The sequence below is a fragment of the Phascolarctos cinereus genome, unplaced genomic scaffold, assembly GCF_003287225.1.
Source record: "Phascolarctos cinereus isolate Bilbo 61053 unplaced genomic scaffold, phaCin_HiC Scaffold_5;HRSCAF=322, whole genome shotgun sequence".
In the NCBI taxonomy this organism is placed as follows: domain Eukaryota; kingdom Metazoa; phylum Chordata; class Mammalia; order Diprotodontia; family Phascolarctidae; genus Phascolarctos; species Phascolarctos cinereus.
The window spans coordinates 420196230-420213214 of record NW_027555958.1 but is presented as its reverse complement, the minus strand read 5'-3'; the positions used below and the strand labels follow the sequence as shown (position 1 = coordinate 420213214).

The window sequence follows — 16985 nt, the reverse complement described above, 5'->3', positions numbered from 1 at the left end:
TTTTCCTCTGATATCTCCTCTCATAGTCTGGCTCCAGTGTCCCTTTCTAGCCTCATTGTATTTCCCTTCACATACTTCATAAAAAGTCCAAAGTGGTTTTCTTGCTGCCTCTCACACATGGCACTCCACCTCCCATATTCATTCCTTTGCTGTTTCCTCATGCCTGGAATATGCCATCTTCTCATCTTTACCTCTTAGAAGCTGGTGAGTAGTAAACTGGATGGGAATTTGGAAAATTCAGCCTCTTAGGTCCCTTCCAATTTAACACAAAATGACTTTGATTCTAAGAGAGAGACCAGAAACTTGACAAAGTCTACCTCAATGAACTTCAGATAGAGATTGAGAGTCATCTTTGTGAATGTCACCTGGGGTGCTGCTGGGGACTCATTGTTAAGTATAGTCTCATGTACATTTCAGTAGAATAGGCTTCCACAGTTTGCATTGCAATTCAGTTCCATGAACACTGAGAATTCTCTGTGTGAAGAATTTTATTAGTCACTGAAGGTAAAGGGGAAGTTGTTGTTTAATTGTTTTTCAATCATATCGACTCTTCATTACCCCTTTTGGAATTTTCTTAGCAAAGATACTAGAATGGTTTGCCATTTCTTTTTCCAGCTCATTTTTACAGATGAGGAAACTGAGGTAATTGGGGTTAAGTAACTTGACCAGGGTCACACAGCTAGTAAATGTCTGAGGCTGGATTTGAACTGAGAAAGATGAGTCTTCCTGACTTTAGGCCTAGTGGTCTATCTACTGAGCAGCATGACATATTCCCCATCCTGAAGAAACTCAAGTTCTAGTAAGGGACATAAAGGCCAATTCAACTCCCTTCAACAAACATGCCAAGCACTGTGTGTGCAATATGGGTGAGAATACATTAAAATGAGTAGTACAGTCTTCTTAGGGTATAAGTACTAAAATCCATAGCTGTGCCAGAAGGCTTCATGCCCTAGTATGTCTTCACCGGGTAAAAATCTAGAGGCAGGAGAAGGGTTGCTGAATTTGGCATTAAAGACCTTGGTCTGAATTCCAACTCCATCAGTTACTGCCTTGGGCATGTTACTTTACCTGTCTAGGAGTCAAGTTTCCTCATCTGTAAAAAACGAGAGGTTTGATCAGATGACATCTAAAGTCTCTCCCAACCTATGATCCAAAGTACATGCCTCATACCCTTATTTTCCATCTTGGTAAGCTTTTCCAGGGCTTGTGACCAAGAGTGTCTTCGTGGCATTTTTTCAATGACACTTGCCTGTATTTATCCCCTGAATCACACTAACTTGTCCTATCAGCACCTCCTCAGGATTGATTTAGACCATGTAATCTCTGAGGACTTAGAGATTCATCTCTTGGCCACTCTGCCATTACAAGGGATTCAAAAGACAACAAAAGAAATATCTCTAGCTTTTAAAAAGCTCTGTTTTTCCATGTAAATTTCAAACTGCTTGTGTATAGCCAAGATCTAAATTATTTTATCCTTAAGGGCACAGCTAGGTAGTGCCATAGTGCATAGAACTCTGGGTCTGGAGTCAGGAAGGCTTGCTATCAAATCTGGTCTGACACTTCCTAGCTGTGTGACCAGGACAAGTCATTTAACCTCTGTCTGCCTCAGTTTCCTCTTCTGTAAAGTGGGGATAATAATAACCTTTCAGGGTTGTTGTGAAGCTCAAATGAGATAATAATTGTAAAACACTAAGCGTAGTGCCTGACACATAGTGAATGTTATATAAAGGTTTAACCATTATTATGGCCACTAAATGTAGGCAAGGGAGAGGCAGCTGGACAGAAGGTCTGGCCTTAGAGTCACGAAGATTGGGGCCATTTGCATTAGGCTGTGTGACACCAGGCAAGTGACAACTTCTCCTTGCCCTAGGCAGCTGTCTAAGGTTCAGACATTCTGCATTAGTGGAAAGAATTTCCACACTAGAAGTTTTCTGCACTGAAAAAAAAAATCACAAGTTGGGTCTAAAAAAAAAAAGAGAAAATTGTTCAAGTGTATTTATGTCATATTTATGTATTTATAGTATTTATATAAACTATTTGTTGGAGCTGAATAAGAAGTTACTTTATATATTGTTTCTATTTTCTTTTCTTCTCTCCTCTTTTTTTTGTTTCATTTTGTTACATGGTTATAGTTATTTTGTGAGCCCATCATTCTCATGTTATTTGGAGAAAATACTTTTTTCCCCCAGATTTTTTATTTGACTTGATAATTGTTCATTTTTTTTGGTCAAATTCACTCTTTACTACTATATTTGCTACTTTCTCAGCTTATAGCCAATATGCCCTTTATATTTCCTGAATTCAGTTCTTAGTTTATGATGTTATATCTTTGCTACATTTCCTAAAAGCAAAATAAGTTGTTGGTGTTGGTAGTTGTGTCTGATTTTCTTGAATTGGTTTGCCATTTCCTTCTCTAGTTCATTTTACAGATGAGGAAACTGAGGTAAACAGGATTAAGTGATTTGCCCAAAGTCACACAGCTACTAAGTGTCTGAGGTCAAATTCGAACTCTGGCCTTCCTGATTCCAGGCCCTCACTCTATCCACTGCACTACCTAGCAGCTCTATAAACAAATGGTATAAATGGCTTATTTTTATATTTTAAAATATAAATTAAAATTTTAACTAAGTAAAATAACAGAAATAAAGTAAGTAAAATAACAGAACAAGAAGCCTGTTTTTCATTTAAAAAGCACTGTTAGCAGTCTAAAAGAAATATATATATATGTATATATATATGTGTATATATATATGTATATATATATATATATATATGTATATTAGCTTGATTCCATAGTTTCAAAAACAAAAATAATTTTGTAGATCCTCCCCAAAGACATGATACCTGCTAGAGCTCCTGTCTCAGAGCAGCAACATGTGGGAATGAGCACGGTTTAACAAGTCACAGCCCTGGGTTCTAGTCCCAGTTGGCCCTTAATTAGTGGTATGGCTATGGACAAGTTCCTAACCCCTCCATTTCCCCATCTTTAAAATGAGTGGGTTGAATTAGATCAGAGGTGTCAAATGACCCATCTAACACACTTTTCCTAAGTGTGGCCAGAGTCCGATTAAAATGTAATTGGGCAATAGTTAACAAAAAACATAAAAATACAATCAAACATAGATAGTATTATTTTAAAGCTAAGTCAACATGGGAATGTAGGGATCCTTATGTAGGATTTTGTGGTCCCGATTTCTATTTGAGTTTGATACCATTGCATTAGATTTTTTCCAGCTCTAAATCCATGATCTACGAACCCATAAAGTTCCTTCTTTCTGTAACATTTTATGTTTTTCTGTTCGCTTGAAGACGCATGTTTCCTGTCTTGAAGATCAGTGTAACTGGGTTGGATCCCAACGCCATGTACTCCTTCCTGCTAGACTTCACCCCGACTGACAGTCACCGGTGGAAATATGTCAATGGTGAATGGGTGCCAGCCGGCAAGCCAGAAGCCTCCAACCACAGCTGCGTCTATATCCACCCAGATTCTCCCAACTTTGGTGCCCACTGGATGAAAGCCCCCATCTCCTTCAGCAAAGTGAAGCTTACCAACAAACTCAATGGAGGTGGGCAGGTAGGACTTCAAGAGTCACCAAACAAGAAATATCAAGGGTGCATTTAGGCAATTAGAGGGACCCTCACAGAGCTCTTATTCCACAGAAGGCAATTATTCCCTGGAGTCCAAATGTAAAGAGGAATAAACAGCTCTTAATTGGTGCTTTCAGATTTTAATGGACTTTCAGATGTTAAGAGAGAGTGAGAGAGAGGGGTGTAGTGAAGTAGTTTACTTAATCATGGGGGCCTTTTCATAGTTTTGTCTTGTGTACTCAGGCTTTTATACAGGACTTCAGATGAGGGGGAAAACATTGTCTGTGAGTATTAGACTTTTGTTATTCCTCTTGTTTTTTTGTATAAGTGGCATGTTGGCAATAGGTAAGTACCTTAATAAAAAGCCGCCCCTGAATGAAATAATTACAGCCTCCACTTTGGATAATTATCAATAGAATATTCAATCAGCTTTGGTTTTTAGAAGAAGAAAAAGAAAAAAAAACCTAAACAAAACATCCCTAAATCAGGAACGTTCTCTTCAAGGCTATCAAAGAGCTAGAAACAGATTTGTATGTGTCTGTATTTGAAAAGTGACTAAACAGCATCAGGTAAGTGAGGCTCTGTTGAGGCCGTCCAATCAGTTTTCAAAATGAAGGCCGTGTTGTCTATTGGTGATAGAAGCCTGCCCAGAGAATATAGTACCTGGGGCAAAGATACAATAAAACATACTGGCAACAAGTTGGTGGCAGTAGAAAGACCTTAGACCATGGTGCATAAGGCAGTGGGCAGGTATGTATGTACACATATATGTACTTGTGTATATGCATGCAAGGGGGAGACATAGAAAGAGTCTGAGGGAGTAGGCTACCTACCCTGTGGGCAGAGATCCTGAGGTACTTTGAGGCCACCTCTGGAGGTTGACTGGGAGCGGAGGAGGAAGCAGTATGGTTATCGTGTTGGGAAGAAGAGGAAGCTACCATCTGGAAGCTATCTATTTTAATGGATTATTCTTATTCACCAGGTACTAAACTCAGTAGTTTCTACCTGCTAAAAGGAGCACAAGTTCTATCAGCACCTTCTAAATTTTGGTACCCTGGGACAGAGTCCCAGTTGCCCTGTTCAAGTTATGGTTCTTCTTTTTCAAGAGGAAAGCCATCCTAGTTGTTAGCATCCTCTTTCTCCTCAAATTCCTTTTAATTGTATCTTTTATTCCCTTTCACCTTCAATAGAAAGTAAGCTCTCTCCTACAGGTTGGAGAATACTATTTTTTTGTCTTCATTTCCACATCATTTGGATCAGTGCTTACCTCAAAGAGATCAATAACCAAGAGATTAATAACCTTTCTTTTGTTTGAGCTTTCTTGCACAAAATATCTAATATGGAAATGTTTTATATGATTGTATGTATATAACCTATATCAGATTGCCTACCATCTCAAGGCGGGAGGGAAGGATAGAATTTGGAACTCAAAACTTAAAGCCCAGAGAATGTTAAAAATATTTTTATATGTAATTGAGAAAAAATATTATTTAAAAATAAATTAAAAAGTAAAAAAATTAAATAATTTAAAAAAGAGATTAATAGATGTTTGTTGAATCCAATTCAATTCAGTCTAGTTCAACTCTTCCCCTCTTCCCCACACACTTTACAAATGTGGGAAAATGAGGTTCAGGGGGGTTAATTGCTTTGCTAAAGGTATTGAGCCAATAAGTGGCAGAGGTCAGACTTATATCTAGGTCTCCTAACTCCCATTGTAGTATACTGTTTTCCTTCAGCTCCATTACAGTTTCCTGACCACCAAAAATATATGTGTGGTGTGTGTGTGTGTGTGTGTGTGTGTGTGTGTGTGTGTGTGTGTGTGTGTGTGTGAGAGAGAGAGAGAGAGAGAGAGAGAGAGAGAGAGACAGAGACAGAGACAGAGACAGAGACAGAGACAGTGTTTCTCAGGACCTCCTGGTACTGTAGAGAAATGCTGGATTTTGATTTAGTGGTCTTGGGTTCAAATCCCAGATCTGTTATTTATGAGCTTTGTGACTTTAGGCAAGTCACCTTTGTTTGTAACCATATAAAGGAGGTTAGACTAGATGACTTTTAAGGTCCCTTCCAGCTCTGAATCTTTGATTTTATTTTCTTAAACACTGATTTCCCAGGGTGTAACAGATAAGGATAAGGAATAGGTATAGTGGGTCAAGCTTTAATAATAATGTTCAATGTTGATAAAGTATGCATCAATTCAACTCAACAAACATTAGGCAGCCACCATGTACAAGGCATTGTGCCAATAAAAGATAAAACATGAAACTATTGCAGACCCCAAAGGAAGGGAATGAGCATTTATATAGCACCTACTGCATGCCAGGCTCTTTATAAATGTTACCTCATTTGATTCTTACAACCACAGTGCTATTATGATCTTCATTTTAGCATGCGGGAAACTGAAGCAAAGAGAGGTTAAATGACTTATCTAGGGTCACGCAGCTAGTAGCTGAGGCCAGATTTGAACCTAGGTTTATCCTGAATTGAGGCCTGGCACTCTATCCACTGTACCACCTAGCTGTCTCTAGCCTCAAGGAGGTAAAAGTCTGACTCAGCTCCAGTGCTTTTCTTCCAATTGTGCTACAAGATAAATGTGAACCTTTAATCAAGGAAACACATTTATTAATCACTTATATAATAATAACAGCTATTATAATATATAATATTATATATAATATAATTATAATAACTAATATAGTATTGCCTACTGTGTATCAGGTACTAAGCTAAGTGCTTTACAAATATTATTTCTTTTGAGCCTCACAAAAGCCCTGTGAGTTAGGTGCTGTTATGATCCCTATCTTATAGTTGGAGAAACTAAGGCAGACAGAGGTTAATTGTCTGAGGTCAGATTTGAAATCAGGTCTTCCTCACTTTAAGCCCAATGCTGTATCCACTGTATCACTTAGCTGCCTTCCAGTAACTAAATTAAGAGCCTGACTTTCCCTTTCTGTGAGGAAAGCAAGTATAGTAAAATAAGTGAAATCAACATTCTTTGTACCTGTCCTTAAAACTGCTACTTGCCTGAGAAGACCAGCTATTTGCGAGGCTATTTTAGTTATAAAGTACTGTGAGGGAAATGCAGCTGAGCACAAGTGAGACTTCACTACCAGTGGCTTTGAATGAAAATTCCCTTCTCCATCTATTGCTATGGCAAGCTGCTATTGGTGAAGGGTATGGGTGATCGAAGTGAGGTACATGACAGGGCAAAGGCCTCCTGGCTTTCCTTGCCCGCATCAGGCTAGTTTTTATCTCTTACTTTCCTGTTTATCTCTCTTGGCCCTCTCTCTTTTTCTTCGACAGATAATGCTGAACTCTCTGCATAAATACGAACCCCAGGTTCATGTAGTTCGAGTTGGCAGTACTCACCGGATGGTGATGAATTGCTCCTTTCCTGAAACTCAGTTCATAGCTGTGACCGCCTATCAGAATGAGGAGGTAGGTGGGTTCAGTTTATTTACATGTTGGCCCCTAGTGGTGTTGCTACATCATGAGACAAAGGCACCCCTATGTTCACAAAAGCTATGATAGCTAAAGGTAAGGTCCGGCAGATCCCACCGAGCTGGAAAGCATTCGAGCACAGGTTGTTGATAGATCATGTGTCTCTTTTGAGGACCAGCTAGTCAAATGAGGAAAAGTTCATCACCAGAAGAATGGCCACAGGTGATGACTTTTTTTTTTCCACACTGGCTGTCTATGCAAGGCTTGAGATCTGGGTCAGTAGAGGGAGTGCTCATGCCTAGGAAATCACAGGTCCATTAATCAACAGGGTAAGCAGGTTTCTAAAATTACAATATTTCTAGATCCAAAGCTTTTCCTTTTATAAAAGATCTGTTGGTCAAAGTCAACCTCTATTAGCGATCATATTTGTAAATCATATTGCACAGCAATTTTCTAGCCCTGAAGCTTAGGGAATAAGTGCAGAGATGAATGAATGGGGAATCTAAATGTGGGTGCTTCTCATTCCAGTTCAGTGACTACTTAATTTCAAGATAGGCCCTTGATTTCTGGGCTTCTTAAGAGAACTCACGTGTTCTAGGTCACTTCCAAGTCTTTAGCTTCCTGAGGACATCCCCAGCCTGGGCATCTGCCTAGTCTCTGTTAAATTCACAATACATTTGTTAGACACAGTGTAGAGGAGGAGTCTGTAATCTTTTCTTGTGTCCAGGATATAGATGCAGGATCCAGGATCTGCTTGCCAAAGGGAAGCAGACTGATAAAGACTATTCATCTCTCCTCAGAATAATATCTTTAAATGCAAAAAATAAAATATTTAGGATTACAAAGTAAACCAATTATATTGAAATGTAGATATCAAAATATTCTAGCAAAACAAATTCACAGCTTCCAGATTAAGAATCTCTGGTGTAGAGGCCTGGCCTATGTTTGTCACGATGCAAGGTTTGAAAGCAACATGGTCCCTGTTGTCATTGTTCAATGTCCTGCTAGTGCTCATCTCTTATCCTCACAGCAGCTATCCCTGTCTGGGCGTTTTTCACTCCAGTATCTAATCACTTCTCTACTTGTCAAAACCCAGAGCAATTGCTGAGCTGGAAGCAGCGACATTTATCTACCCGCTCTCCCCCACCCCCAATACAAATCATCAGGAGGTAAAAGGAAAATGAAGGACTACCAAAACAAGTGCTCAGTGCTCACAGCTCTCTAACTCTGGAGGTATTTTAGGTAATGGGTTATTGTTATCGAAAATAGTTTGTATAATCGTATACCTCAGTGAGTGAATAATAAAAAGTAATGATCTAGTTCCCCAGGCAGAGTCTATTAGCTCTATCTATACCACCCAGCTGTTTTCTGTCACTGTTCATTCCCAAGCCCAGATGGGGAGCAAGACTTCCTTCCTTCCCTCCCTCCTTCCCTCCTTCCTTCCTTCCTTCTTCCTTCCTTCCTTCCTTCCTTCCTTCCTTCCTTCCTTCCTTCCTTCCTTCCTTCTTCCTTCCTTCTTCCTTCTTCCTTCCTTCCTTCCTTCTTCCTTCCTTCCTTCCTTCCTTCCTTCCTTCCTCCCTTCCTCCCTTCCTTCTTCCTTCCTCCTCCTCCCTTCCTCCTCCTCCCTCCCTCCTTCCTCCCTCCCTCTCCTTCCTCCTCCCTCCCTTCCTCCCTCCCTCCCTTCCTTCCTTCCCTCCCTCCTTCCCTCCTTCCTTCCCTCCTTCCTTCCTTCCTTCCTTCCTTCCTTCCTTCCTTCCTTCCTTCCTTCCTTCCTTCCTTCCTTCCTTCCTTCCTTCTTCCTTCCTTCCTTCCTTCCTTCCTTCCTTCCTCTCTTCCTTCCTCCTCCCTCCCTTCCTCCCTTCCTTCCTCCCTCCCTCCCTCCTCTCCCTCCCTCCCTCCCTTCCTCTCTCCCTCCCTCCCTTCCCTCCTGCCTCCCTCCCTCCCTTCCCTTCCTGCCTCCCTCCCTCCCTCCCTCCCTTCCTTCCTTCCTCCCTCCCTCCCTTCCCTCCTTCCTTCCTTCCTTCCTTCCTTCCTTCCTTCCTTCCTTCCTTCCTTCCTTCCTTCCTTCCTCCCTCCCTCCTCCCTTCCTCCCTTCCTCCCTTCCTTCCTTCCTCCTTCCTCCCTCCTCCCTCCCTCCCTCCCTTCCTCCCTCCCTCCCTCCTCCCTCCCTCCCTCCCTTCCTTCCTTCCTTCCTTCCTTCCTTCTTCCTTCCTTCCTTCCTTCCTTCCTTCCTTCCTTCCTTCCTTCCTTCCTTCCTTTCTTTCTTTCTTCTTTCTTTCTTTTTTCTTTCTTTCTTTCTTTCTTTCTTTCTTTCTTTCTTTCTTTCTTTCTTTCTTTCTTTCTTTCTTTCTTTCTTTCTTTCTTTTCTTTCTTTCTCTCCTGGAATTCAAATGTATTCAGAAAATTAGGAAGTCAAGCCATTCTCTTTTCTCTGTTGTGTTTGCCAGTCTCACCTGCCAGTACTTCTCCTCCTTATACCACTAAGGTCACGATTAGGAGTCACTTTAGAGCCAAAACCTCAGGTCAGCAGCATCACAAATGCCTTTAGTTTACAGCATCGACTAAGTTCTTTGTTCTGGGCTGGTGAGCCAGGAGCTGTGTAGTGTGATACCGCCCCCTCTCTTCTCATATACATTCTATAGAAGGACTTCGAAAGTGAATGTATGTATATTTCTATCTGCCCTTCCTTGGGGTTTCCTGATTTTGTGGGTCCTACTTACTAAGAGCAGGAAGTGAGGATTCCAATCTTGTCTCTGTCATTAACCATCTGTGTGAACTCTCATGGGATCATAGATTTAGAAGTAGAAGTTCCTTAGAAATTATCTAGTCTAGCAGTTTTCAAAGTGTAGTCTGGAGTTGCCCAAGGGTCCCCAATACCCTGTCAGAGGCACTGCAAGGTCAAAACTCTTTCCAAAATAATATAAAAAGTTTTTCATTTCTAATATGGTAAATATCAACAGATACAAGCTTCTTGGGGGAGGATCCTCAATAATTTTTATAGGTGGAAGAGGGTCCAGAGGCCAAAAAAATGTGAGAGCTGCTGGTCAAGTCTGACCTTCTGCTTTTACAGATGAGGAAATGGAGGTCCAGAAAAGGGAATTGAACTGCCCAAGATCATACGGATATTAAGGGGCAGAACTGGGATAAGAAGCCAGGTTCTCTGACACTAAATCCAGAGCTTTTTGCCCCACACTATGCTGATTTTGGATAAGTCACTTGACTTTTCACTTGGCTTTATCATTTGTAAAATGAGGAAATTGGACTGACTGATCTCTAAGGGTCCACCTAGAACTAAAGATCTCTGGTTCTGAACACAAGTACATGATTGGCCTACCCATTAAGATGAGTCCCTTCTCCCTCTCTTCCTTACTCTGGCAATCGGAGCTCCAGACTGGGCAGTACCGGGAGTAGGGTACACCTGCCAGTGGGGTCCTTGGAAAAGTACAGGCAGGGCACTAGCATGACCACAAACTCTCAGTTGGTGAGACAGGTCAATGGAAGGAAGTGTATCCTTTGCCCAATTACTTAATGTAGGCTTATAGAAAATCAGTACAAAAAAGGTTTATTTCTCCAAGTTTTCAAAACAAACCTGTTCCCCTCCAGTACAAAATGAAGGAAGTTGGTATTATCTTTGCTTTGCTGGGTATCAGTTGCCTAAATGAATAGGTAAGTGACTTTTTACAGGGCAGTCTTACTCTTAGTGTATTTCAGCTGGGGCATAAAGAATCAGAGCCCAGGCTTTGTTCCCTGGTGCCTCATCCTTTAGTATTTATAATATTTAGTATTTATATTATATTTATAATATTTAGTATTAGTTGTAATTTTCTGCATGTCATCCATTAGGATGACCTTTTCCAAACATTGTGGATGTGGTCAGGATCCTATGCAGGTTAGAGAGAAGGTATTTGGTAAGGGAGGAAGTTGAAACAGTTTCATAGTAGTTCAGAAGAGTGAGTATAGAACCTGGTCTGTGCCTTAGCATAGGCAGCTGGTGAATACAGCCCAGGGTCTGGAGTTAAGAAGACCTGAGTTCAAATTTAACCTTAGACACTTACTAGCTGTGTAACCTTGAGCAAGTCCCTTAATTTCTGAAGCCTTCTCAACTGTAAAATGGGGAAAAGAATAACACCTATCTTCCAGGGTTGTTGTGAAGATCAAATGTGGTAATTATTGTAAAGCAAATAATGCTGCATAATTAGTGCTACATGTGCATTTATTATTATCATTATCTCCACTAATGCTAGTTGTTTTTGCAAATCCAAGATAACTGCTCTCAAAATCAAGTACAACCCATTTGCCAAAGCCTTCTTGGATGCCAAGGAACGGTGAGTAGATGTCTGTGATTACAAGGAAATCTCATGTTTAAATTCCACCAACGTAGAATCGATGACTATTTTGACCAAGAGCGTCTTGATACCACCTAAGAAAGGGCTTGCTAAGCTAGCTAGATGTCAATGTTGTTTAAGAGGATGAACTATCTTGCAAGTACTTTGAAGCCCTCATTTACATATAAATTACTGATATGGTAATTACAGATTTTTTAATTTTTGCCTTAATGAGAGGCTATTAAGACTTCTACTTGGAAATACTTTGTTAGTCCCATTTGAATACCCAAGTAGGTGTTTGACAGTGGTAAAAATACATTAAAAATAGTATATAATTCAGATTTTTTAACTCAGTTTTTACTCAATTAGTCCTAATTTGCATCAATTGCCTAGGAAACTTGGGTAACGGGAGATAGCACAATGTAGTAGAATAAACACCAAGACTCAGAATGAACTCAGAGACCCTCTTCTGCTGTATGACATTGGGCAGATGACATAACTTCTTTGGGCCTTGGTTTCTTCATCTATAAAATAAGGGAGTTTGTTAATTGGATTTTCTCTTCCAGTTCTAAAAGTGGTATGATTCGATGAAGCCTATGTTAATTAGACAGAAAGCTTGAATAAACCTCTGGGTCTGAATGCTAATTTTTCCACTGTGAGTGTATCATTCTACCTCTGTCTTTCTTTAACATTCTGTAGAAAACAATGTAGGAAAATTATGCTCTTCCTGAGGCTACAGTGTGTGTGTGTGTGTGTGTGTGTGTGTGTGTGTGTGTGTGTGTGTGTGTGTGTGGGTGTGTGTGTGGAGGGGTGTGGGGTGAGGTGAGTGAATGGGGGTGGAATTTAATGAATCAACAAATGTCCATTAAGTTCCTACTATGTGCCAGCCACAGTGTTTGGTGCTGAAGTTACAAAGACAAAAGTAAGCCAATCTCTGCCTTCAAGGACTTTACAATAGCCAAACAATGTGTGTGGGGGGTCCGGCGAGATTCTCTCCTATGATATACTCAGCAAGTAACTATCCAGCCTCTGTCTGAAGACCTCCAATAAGGGGGACACACTGCTACCCAAGACAGCACATTCTGTTTTTGGACAGCTCCAATTGTTAAGACTTCTCCCCTCTATCAACATCAAACCTAAGTCCATCTCTTTGCAAAGTCTATCCTTCATTCCTCGTCCAGGGCACTGTGCTAGACACTGTGTAAAAGAAAAAAAGAAGGAAAAAAAGGGAAAAAAAAGAAAAAGAAAATTACATGGTGCTGTGTTAGGGACGTATGGTGTGAGATAGAATTGACAAGGGCAAAAGAGAAATTAAGACCAAAAACCCTAGGCAAAATGAAGGGGAGATCATTTTTAGCTTGAAGAGATGAAGATTGCATTCATGGAGGGGGTAGCACCTGAACGCCACATTGTCGAAAAGGAAAGGATTTCTCTAGGTGATGCTCGGCAAATACCTTTGGGAATGGATGGAGACAGATTATATAATGAGTTTAGGGTGCAGTAGTTCACTTTGGCTGGCTTCGAGATTTTGGCAATGAGGAATAATGTGAAAAGAGGTTGGAGAAAAGGAATTTATATGTTGTCTTACAGGCAATACGGAGCCCTTGAAAGTTTTTGAAGAAGGAAATGAGGTGCTCCTCATTTTGTGGGTGCCTATAGACACTAAACAACTGCAGTGAGATCTGGAACCTCTGGGCTGGTGTTCCTCAACTGCCCCCCTGTGCCCCTTTTTTAACCATAGTTGCAGTTTGGATTATTATTATTTTTTCCTTTTTTTTTCCTTTTCTTTTTTGCTTTTTGTTGAGGCAGTCAGGATTAAGTGACTTTCTCAGGGTCATACAGCTAGTAAGTATCACGTGTCTGAGGCCGCATTTGAACTCAGATCCTCCTGACTCCAAGGCCAGAGCTCTATCCACTGCACCACCTAGCTGCCCCAGTTTGGATTATTATGACTGGAGGGCTAGGTGGGCATGGCAGTCAAGCTTCAGGGAGGTCACATGCTATTGAGTGATTTTTTTTTCTTGTATATCTTTGTGCTGGACTGGGTTGCAAACTGCCTGGGGTCTTGGGCACAGAAACACCAAATAATTTGAAAAATGTTGTCATTTTGTTATAAGGTTAGCAACAGATACATATTGACAAAAGTTTCTGAGAAGGGGCAGCTAGGTGGTGCAGTGCATAGAGCACTGGCCCTTCATTCAGGAGGACCTGAGTTCAAACACAGTCTCAGACATATAACACTTACTATAGCTGTGTGACCCTGGGCAAGTCACTTAACCCCATTGCCTAGCCAAAAAAAAAAAGATTAAAAGTTTTGAGGCAGGTAGGTGGCACAGTGGATAGAGAACCGTCCCTGAAGTCAGTAGGACCTGAGTTCAAATCTGGCCTCAGACCAAACACTTGACACTTACTAGCTGTGTGACCCTGGGCAAGTCACTTAACCCCAATTGCCTAAAAAAAGAGTTTCTGAGATCCTCTCTGTTCTACCGAGAATTCTTACAATAGAGGACTATGGAACCCTGGGCTTGGAACAGTTTATATGAAAGTGTCAGTGGATAACTGATAGTTGCATGTGCTCTATTTCAGATATAAAATCTCAAACAAGTGCCCTGGTTGGGGTAAATGGGATAGTAGAACCTAGGAGAAGGAATGTTTGGCTTATTGGTAAAGGGTGGGGGGCAAGGCGTGCCATGAGTTCTTTTAGGAAGTGTCCTGAAGAATGAGGAAATCAGACATTGCTCTATTTCTTCTTTCAGAAACCACCCAAAAGATGCTCCAGAAGTTATCTCAGAGAGCCAGCATGTTACGTACTCCCACTGTAAGTTTCATTGAATGTTTGCAAATCATAGGTAAGAGTATCCTAGAGGAATTCTCCAATAACTTGGTTTGATTAATTAAGATAAAGTGAAACCTTCCAACAGGGCCCAGATTGGTATTTTGCCAGCTCAATGGAAATTTATACCTTTTGCAAAACTCCTAGTGATGTTCAGAGTTTTGTCATCTTGAATATTAATCAGGGTCTGGGAGCAAAAATTACTTACATGGGAAAACCTGACAATATGACTGTTTAAAGTGGGATTCTTAACCTTCTTTGTGTGATGGACCCTGTCCAGAGAAGCCTATGAACCCCTCTTCCGAGCAAGATTTTTAAATGCATAAAATCAGATACATTGCATTACAAAGGAAACCACATTGGAATGTAGTTATCAAAATATTTAAAAAAAAGTTTGCAGACTCCAGGTAAAAGTAAGAGCCCCTTGACTCTAAAGATTTACATGGTGTTGGATTAAGAGTCTCTGAAGTGCTTTCTAGAGGGTCCCTTCTGCTTTCTCTGTTTTTACTATTTCAACACTAGTCCTGAACCCAGGACCCAAATCTGGCTTTCTGGTTAATCCATGAGGAAGGGCAGAGTACTTACCTAAAGATGCTCTTGCTCTGCTTCCTAGCATTCTGGCCCACTCCACCCTCTCACCCCTCCACATCTTCCCATTTCACCACCAGATATCAAAGTCACAGAGAAGGGAAAAGGAAAAATCTCACCAGGTAGTGGAAGGCATGCCTGGTCCCAGTGTCTGTAATGACAACAGCCACTTCCTGCATGATTGACAGGAAAATCCCTAAGTCCCAGGGTCATTGGAAATTCTCTCTGATGCCTTTGATTTCCCTCCTGTTGTTGTCTCGGAGCCTGGGGTCACAAGACTTCACACTGAAAACTCCCTCTCTGTGCTGCATCCCCGAGGGTTTTCCCTTTTTAGTCCTAACACTTCCATTTCTGGATTGAGGATGCCCAGGAGATTCAGAGATTCCTGCTTCATCCCTTTTTTGTCACCAGAACTTTATTACTCTTCTAGACCCTCTAGACCCTTGTCTTTTGTGACAGGTTATTACAAAAATATAGAGGAAAGCACTTTGCTGAAACAATGCATTAAATACACAAATAAATATGATACAAGGTAGAATGTGATAGGGGCAGAGGGAAAGATCCAGGTATAACTCCAGGAAAAAACTAGGGAGAAAGCTGATATTTTCATCTGGGGAGTGGGCAGGTGGGAAATATCAAAGAAGACTTCATGGAGGAAGTGGCACCAAGGCTGGGTCTTAAAGGAAGGGCAGGATTTCAACAAGCAGAAATGAAGAAGGAAGTGCATTCTAGGAGATCATTTGGGTGAACACAGTTGTGGATTTCTTTTTTTAAAATTAATTTATTTTGATTTATCAACAATCACTTCTGTATGCTTTTGAGTTTAAAATTTTTCTCCCCAAGATGGCATGCAATCTAATATAGGCTATACATATACATTCCTATTAAACACTTTCACATTAGTGATGTTGTAAGGAAGAATTAGAACTAACAGGAGGAGAAAACAAAACACAACAGAAGAAAAAAATAGCAAATAGTATGCTTCAATCTGCATTCAAACCCCACAGTTCTTTCTTCTTCATGGAGAGCATTTTCTATCATGAGGCCTTTGGAGATGTCTTTGATCCTTGTATTGCTGAGAAGGGTTAAGTTTATCAATATTAATCATTGCACACTGTGGCTGTTACTGCGTACAGCATTCTCCTGGTTCTGCTCACTCCACTTAGCATCAGTCCATACAAGTCTTTCCAGGTTTATCTGAAGTCTACCTGTTCATCATTTCTTATAGCACAATAGTATTCTATTACATTCATATGCCACAACTTGTTCAGCCATTCCCCAATTGATGGACATCCTTTCAATTTCCAATTCTTTGCCACCGCAGAAAGAGCTGCTATAAATATTCTTGTATACGTAGGTCCTTTTCTCATTTGTATGATCTCTCTGGGATATAGCCCTAGAAGTGCTATTGCTGGGTCAAAGGGTATGCACATTTTTATAGCCCTTTGGGCATACTTCCAAATTGCTCTCCAAAATAGTTGGATCATTTCACAACAGTTGTAGCTTTCTTCATTTTCTGCCCTATGCCACAGTGGCTATTTAATTATAGCTGTAATATTCCCCCAGAAGTGACAGTACAGTTTAAAAGGCATCTCCAGAGATAGATATTTTCTAAAGAGATGATATATTAATATATTACGCACACACACACACACACACACACAACCTTGCATATGTTGTAGCCCACATGAAAGTCCTACCCACTGTGCAGAAACATCAAACTTATCTGTGTTTCACTGATCTCAGTAAAGCATTTAACATGGATGTCTCCCAAGTTTCTCATAGGGAGCCGAGTGTTTTATGTGGTTTGCTTGGCTCAAGTCAGAGGTGGCTCAACATTTTTATTACATTTCATTACAATTTTTATTATAATTATGACACTTGCAAAATGACATTGATATTTTAATTGCCTAGGACTGGTCCTAGGGAGTCCTTCAGATTTGGTGTGGAGGGTGGATGAAGAGCATTGGGCTATTCTCACACGAGCTGACTTTATTAGCAAAAAAAGGGGGTGGTGGAACTGAATAATGGACACAGAGAAACATATGATCATAAATGTAACTTGTGAGCTACATGAAGACAAGGGACCCTGTTCACCTAACTGTGCAATGGGAGAGATACAGCCCTCTGAACACAGTACATACCCCATCCTCCCAGCTCTCCCTTCTCTCTCCTCCCCCAAATAAGTGTGTGCTGAATTGAATTATTATATA

At 40.7% G+C, this 16985-nt stretch overlaps 1 protein-coding gene across 1 annotated transcript in view; it reads left to right on the top strand.

Moving 5' to 3' along the window:
* Positions 1–16985, top strand: part of TBX19 (T-box transcription factor 19) — a 51936-nt gene that overhangs the window by 18556 nt on the left and 16395 nt on the right. Inside the window, exons 2-5 of the mRNA XM_078156507.1 lie at positions 3310–3574; positions 6889–7023; positions 11290–11351; positions 14108–14169. Of these exons, the coding sequence (XP_078012633.1) occupies positions 3310–3574; positions 6889–7023; positions 11290–11351; positions 14108–14169 (524 nt within the window). The remainder of the gene's footprint in view (positions 1–3309; positions 3575–6888; positions 7024–11289; positions 11352–14107; positions 14170–16985) is intronic.